Source organism: Fusarium tjaetaba (assembly GCF_013396195.1).
Source record: "Fusarium tjaetaba strain NRRL 66243 chromosome Unknown NRRL66243_c0000528, whole genome shotgun sequence".
NCBI classification, from domain to species: domain Eukaryota; kingdom Fungi; phylum Ascomycota; class Sordariomycetes; order Hypocreales; family Nectriaceae; genus Fusarium; species Fusarium tjaetaba.
In genome coordinates this window covers 16610-23413 of record NW_023501724.1, presented here as the reverse complement: position 1 = coordinate 23413, position 6804 = coordinate 16610, and the positions used below count along the sequence as shown (strand labels likewise).

Here is a 6804-nt window from a genome sequence, read left to right as displayed (position 1 = left end):
GCTCAGTTCAACATTGGTGTCAAGGTCATTGTTCTCAACAACGAGGAGCAGGGTATGGTCACACAATGGCAGAACATCTTCTACGAGGATCGATATGCCCACACTCACCAGAGCAACCCCGACTTCATCAAGCTCGCCGAGGCCATGCGCGTCCAAAACCGACGTGTCTCGAAACCTGAGGACGTTGTCGATGCCCTGAAGTGGCTCATCAACACCGACGGCCCTGCTCTGCTGGAGGTCGTCACCGACAAGAAGGTTCCTGTCCTGCCCATGGTGCCTGTCGGTTCCGGTCTACATGAGTTCCTCGTCTTTGACGGAGGTAAGTTACACGCTCCCACTAGATACAAGCAAATGCTGACCCCTATTTTAGCCAAGGACAAGAAGAGACGTGAGCTGATGAGAGAGCGTACCTGCGGTCTGCACGGCTAAGCTTGAACCCCAGCTTAACCACGAACCGCAACCAATCTGATACCATCTATTCCATCGTGTCCTTTTTCTTTAACTTTCTTGATTCCATCTACTTGCGGAGTTTTATGTTTACTGGGTTTTGCCGGCGGGCAAAAGTACCTTTTGGGGTCTACGATGATCAGCGCATGAGAGACCAACAAAAAAGCTGGAGGGCTGGACTGCATTGAGTGTGGGAGGAGAGAACTTGTTCGTGTGTAGGATCAAATGTGCACATGATGCGCGCGAGGACGCGTGAAAAAATCGAGGATGACGAGTTACGCCGAGGGTGTTTTATATACCACCACATAATGAATGCCGTTGTGATGCTATACGAGCTACTGCACCTTGGGACCTTGTGTACTTTGCTGAATGTGTGAGTCTTTTGCGGGCCAGCGATCGAGATATCTTTCGACAGCTTGAACATAACGATTGTCAAATATATTCCGCTCCCACTGTGGAGGATAAGGTTGACAGATGTGGCCAAAAGCAGCTCTCTTCTCCTGAAGCCTCGTTGAAGAGCATAACCTTTGTCGATATTCGGATCCCACTCCAATCGCACTCGAAGTACACTAGAATTATATAGCAAGCTGTAAACTAAATGCCCGGTAATAGATGGACCTAGAAGAGATGTCGCGCGCCAACAGATTGTCATGTGTTGCTTGTCCCCAATCCAAGCCCAGCGTGGAGGCTGACGACACCGACCACTCAGCACGGCAACTTTATTGCGATTATTTTGACAAGCAATTATTCTGTCCTCTTACGTGCGACAATCGTCAAATGGGCGAATCGTAGCTGCTCTGGCGTTCCGAAATGTACAGACTGTCGTGTGTAAGTACCAAGATGTTCGATAGCCGAGATATGACAGCGCCCTGTTGATTCTCCTGTACATTGTCCATGGAGGAGAGGATGGTTGTAGCGAGTTAGGATGGAAGAACCATCTACATTTTGGGTGATGAGCTTCCATCGGAGTCGAGCTTGTGAGGGCTGCGATTGGAGACAACATTGAAGCATGCCGGTCGAGATGGCACAACCTGGCTTCCATTTCCAAAACTGACTAGGTTAAGAGCATGTATATTTTACTTTTATGACAAAACATGTTTTTAATTCCTAGAGGCGAGAGTATTTAGAACAAAACTTTGTAGCAGATGCATGATGCCCCAGCCAACCGTGTGGGTTTACATTAAAGCTTGCTTGTACAGCCACGCAACAGAGTTGGATCATCCTGTAGGCTGCAGCAAAACAAACTTTGGTGAGCTAATATTACTAAAGTTAATGCACTCAAATCTAGGTATAAATAAATCCGTGCCTTTGCAGCACTGATCGTTCCTCGGGCGTCGTGAGTTACCCGTATGCTGACAGGGCAATCTGTATTATCCGTTTCCCTCTTTTCCTTCAGGTCAGTCTTCAATGAGCGAACCTCATGTCACCAGATAAGCAGCACGGGGACTTGAATCTACTCTATTACTCAAGCGACTGTGGGCGACATTAGAGTAATATTGCAGTGAGGCTGACAACCACCAATCAACAGGATTATAGACCAGGAGGTTGGATGAGCAGTGTAAGTTCCCCAGTTCACAAGTCTTTACTGAAAGCACCTCACTCATCAAAATTTCACGCAACAGATTCAAGAGGGATGCCAAACTGGCACTGGGGGATTATTTACTAAGGCAATGATGGACAGTCTTCAATGGAGTTTCACTAAACACATTTGGACATTAACTGAGCCCGGAGATGGCGGCACATATTGAGTTTAACCTTCACGATTGAAATAGAATTCACAGTGGGATCTCGGGGAAAATGTCTCAGCTGAGCCAAGCCCGGAGGGCGAGCCGCGAACCCAATGCCACGAAATGAGCAGGCTATTTAGCCAGTCACTATGGTGTCGACATAGAAGCCCCCGGTCAGTTTAAAAAGGGGGCTATGACAACTGGGCAACCTGACTTGCTCTAGCCCTTGCAAGGGTACGGTTTCAGCCATTGAATGGACTGTCCGTTGACCAAGGGCATGTGAGACGGTGATGATCATCGACTAAAGTCAACAATCTGAGTCTCAAAGGGATACATGAAGGGCAGATACATGAGAACGCTGGGGATACAAGAATGTGCTGAATAGGAAATGATGACGCTGGATAAAAGACGGGAACGCTGAAGAAAAGATAGTACAAGAAGGGCAAATACATGAGGGCGCTGGGGAGTACAAGACTGGGCAGAACATGAATGAATGAGTGGGTGAGTGATGATGATGAAGAAAAGAAGAAGAGAAGACTCGGGGACTGAGGGGACCGAGTTTTATGGTCGGTCACGAAGAACCTGAGGGGGAAGGAACGAGGCTGTCCCCTCCCCATCACGATCGCAAGGAGCCTGACCAGTGAGGCAACCATCATTTACAGCAGTTGAACAATGGAAGGCGAGACGAGAGGCAACTGAGAGGCCCCTGAAGAGATGGACAAATGGCGGTATCATTATAACTAAGTTAACCAAGGCAAAGCTGAACGTGCTTGGTTCAAGGCATCAGTCAGCCTACCACAACGACGTGGGAGCAATAGAGGCACTACTAGGAACTGAGATAACGTTGACGGTCTAGATAAAAAGATCCGGACATTGCTGTAACTAAGAGATGGTCGAAAGGCGCATGAATAGACAAGCCGACACAAGCAGCTCGGGTGTCTCTGCAATACCAATTGGGACCCAAGGGGGATGCCACTGTGACGGACCCCATGAACGACTCAGGGGAATAGACCATCATCACTGATACAACATGAGGGAGATTTTCTCCATGAAATCAAGGTAGTCTGAAGAGCTTCACTTGGAGACTACGCACACATGTCCGTAGGTTCCTCTGCACAGTGTTATCACCAGTTGCCTCCTCAGACTTTGTAACTTCACACTCTGTATCTGAGCCCACCAAAAGACTCAGATGACGACACAAGTACAGATCTATCATATCCCAAAATTGACTGACGATAATGGGGGTTGGTGCTATGTATCCCTGGGACCTTCGTGCGTTCGTATGCCAAACAATAACTCGCACATACTGACTGACACGAGCCTGAAGAAAACATATTGTTCAATTTGGTACGTGATACGTAAGCCGCAGATTGACTACCTCCTCAAAGTGAGAAACTACCTCAAGACAACATCCTATCAACACCTACATTGAGCTCGAACTACAAGACAGGCCCCCCCAGCGTGACATACACCTCACCAAGGCATCAACAGACCGGCTCCAGTCAGCAATCCGACCATCAAAGCAACCCCGGAGGCAATCCCTCCGACCCTTGAAAGAGTCGTAGCAGCATTATCATCGTCCTTAGCCTTCCCATCCTTATCATCTTCGTCATCCTTGGACCCATTCTTCGCAGCCTTGACATCTTCAGCTTTGTAGATCATCTCAACCACAGGAAACTGTCTAGCAACAACCATTGATGCGACTAAACTAGGATCACTCCAATATTCGGTCAACGCAACCGTCTCCGTGGTCCAGGTTTTGTCGGGGAGGAAAGAGATAATCCCGTCTGTATCAGAAACAGGTTCACCCTCGACGGTGTGGACGGTGACAACGCCCGCGGTCTCGGCGATTCCCTGATAACAAGCGCTGCTGTAGCCGGCTGAAAGAGCAGGGGCAACGGAGGACCTGCAATATCCATAGGGGAGAGAAGCCCAGCCGCTGCGAGCGATGGAGTTAGTGTATATCGTAACAGACTGTCTGAGACGTCGACTTACCTCGGGCAGCACCACGCGAGGGTCTCGGAAGGCTCCAAGACTTTGAGCCACCATTCATCAGAGCCCATCTGCTGGGGTAGCGATGAGTTTACGCTCGTCGTGGAAGTAAATACGCCACTTCTATACGCGGAGCCAGTCTTATCACCGTGTGCAAGTAATCCAGCGGTAGTCCAACCTTGGGGACAGTGAATTCCAGGAGAGTGAAACGGTTGAAACCCTTGTCCAGCAGACTTTGGGTTACTGTACTTTTTGATGATGGAATCCATGGCGGCCCCAAAGGGAAGACATTTTCCATAAGGGTCAATCTGACAGTCGGGAGAACCAAATCCAACTACCAAGGAGCTCTCGAGGGCATAGACGAGATGATCGGTTGTTGCCCTGGTGCATTCCGGAGGAGGCGTGTAAGTCGTAGTGAGAGGACCAATATTGCTGACAGTTATGCCAAAGTATTCGGTAGCAGTAGGCATGTTGGCTGAGGAATTATCTGGTAGTTGATTAATGTGAACTTATGATTGATGATATTTCATGTATTGGTGATATCCCAGAGTTTATATACAAGTTGATCATGAATATATCCGGAGAACTATCGGCTGTCTCCTCGCCTACGGGTAAACGGGGCGAACTTCCAGACAGCTGGTATGATTTTGAGGCTTAGGCATTGCGTAGCACATCATGTTTGGTACCAAGAGTTTTTAGAGTGCTCTCTGTGGCCCCAAGATCCGGCCAGTTCCCGTCTGAGCTTGGTGTATGGCACAGCATGCATACCCTTGCATGAATGCGAGGCCGAGACCCTGAATAATCTGGGGAGGGAGCCAATTTTGATAAAATATGCGAATTCTGTGTTGATAACAATATCATGATTCATTAATTGCTGATGGTAATTTGTTAGGTGATTGCTTCGCCGGTTTGTGACCCTGTGTATCAACTTAGGCCAGGGTTTCCACTGGAACTTCCCAATAGTTCAATATCTTCGCGTTTCTAGCACGATTAGTTGAAAGTGGTATTAGTACTATCACGCATTGTCTTCTTCAGAAGCACAGACAACTCATAAGTGCAATAGTCTTCCACTGGATTCTCAGTTCACGCGTAGCACCAGTGCACCACTGCCAACAAGTTGGAAAGTTCCAATCATGTGCATGCTTTTCCAATCACCGCTTCCAGTCAACACAGCCACAACCTCGTGACCGTTGTTTGTAAATTTCGTTTCCCTGATCTGATTCATCGCTGGGCCGTTATTAGGCGCTTCGGCTCCGTGATCCAGCCGGAAGCTTCTAGCCATATCTTGATTCTTCGACACGTTGGGCTTCACTGCTGTAGGGACACCACATTTCGAATCTTTTGATGTGTCAATCTTGCTCCAAGTAAAGTGAGGGCCCTCTGTGAATCGAAGGCGCGTAGATTGATGTCGTATGCGAGATGTGTGAAAAGGATACCTAGTGATGATAAGACTAAGGTATTATGAGAAATTACCCTAAAACATACCTGATTTATCCTAAATTTACCTAAAAACTTATCATAACTTAGAATAGGCAGCTATCGTGTCGTCTGCGCCGCCGAAGGAGTGTTGGTACTTCACTGTGTTCCTGCGCCGTGGGATTAGCCTGCCTGATGATTCAATTCCCGGGGTAGATGCCGCAGTCGATTCCACATTTGCCTTCAAGCTCAGTATCGGCGAGGATAGGGAGACCTGACTTGGAGCTGTCGTGCAAGAGCAGCTGTCTGGACCATCCAGCAGAGGGGCTTATGGATAGAGAAGGCTCTGTCGGACATTCCCAGGTAAACGAGGGTTTTCAATGGGTAGCTCTTCTTGTACGAGGCGCGTAGTATATGAGAAATACCTCGTTGGGCCGAGTGAGGCAACATTTCGAGTACAGTTTTGGAGTCGCGGTGTCGCATTGTCGTGATTCGAGGAAGGTAATCGCAAGACCTCTGGCGTTGATCATCGTTTGACAGGAGGCACTTGAACTTGTATTTTTACCTCCGTGTGAGATTGATAGCTTGTATTTGTCGTGTACTGGAAAATATTAGCTGATGAAACTATGGAAAAGTTCGGGACAAAGCACTCCATCGCACCAGGAACGGCACAGTCACGATGACCTCAATACAAACCTCAGAGACGCTCTGGCTATGCCGCAGAAAGTTCGGTTGATAGAGAGGCATAATTTGTTGTAGTGTGCACAATCTAAGTCGAAGACTTGGTGGGATGAGCTGAGCTGACACGCGCCACCAGGGAGCGCCCAGCATACAAGTGGACCTCCGANNGTATGCTGCATAGCACAAGTTCGATTATGATTAGTTTGTTGCCGAGTATTGACATACTCAAAAGTCAATCTCAACAAAAATTGCCCTGAACTGCGGCAATCGATGGTATGTGCTGACCCGTGACTGGTCTTGACAGCGGCAGGACAGACATGTCCCGTAGATAATACCATGGTCAACCGATGTGCATTTGTATTCCAAACATAGTCGATAAAGTGTAACAAGACAGTCATCAAAGGAAGAACTGTAGACGTGTAGCTCAAATCTGACATTTGATTCATTGTAGAAGGTGACAGAATAAACGACAGGCTATTCTTACCTCGGAGAGCAAGAAACCGTAGAACCTTTCAATGGGGTGTCAAAATAAACTCAGTAA

The 6804-nt window shown here is 48.0% G+C and overlaps 2 protein-coding genes across 2 annotated transcripts; one reads left to right on the top strand and one right to left on the bottom strand.

Moving 5' to 3' along the window:
- FTJAE_14061 (acetolactate synthase) lies at window positions 1-429 on the top strand (the record flags this gene model as incomplete). Its single annotated transcript, XM_037347263.1, has 2 exons — window positions 1-319; window positions 371-429. Coding segments are annotated over 2 exons (378 nt in total), but the record flags the coding sequence as incomplete, so codon positions are not given.
- Window positions 430-3647: 3218 nt separating this feature from the next.
- On the bottom strand, window positions 3648-4636 carry FTJAE_14060 (uncharacterized protein; the record flags this gene model as incomplete). Its single annotated transcript, XM_037347262.1, has 2 exons — window positions 3648-4113; window positions 4170-4636. 2 exons carry the CDS (start codon window positions 4634-4636, stop codon window positions 3648-3650), a joined length of 933 nt encoding a protein of 310 aa, XP_037198928.1.
- Window positions 4637-6804: the final 2168 nt, after the last annotated feature.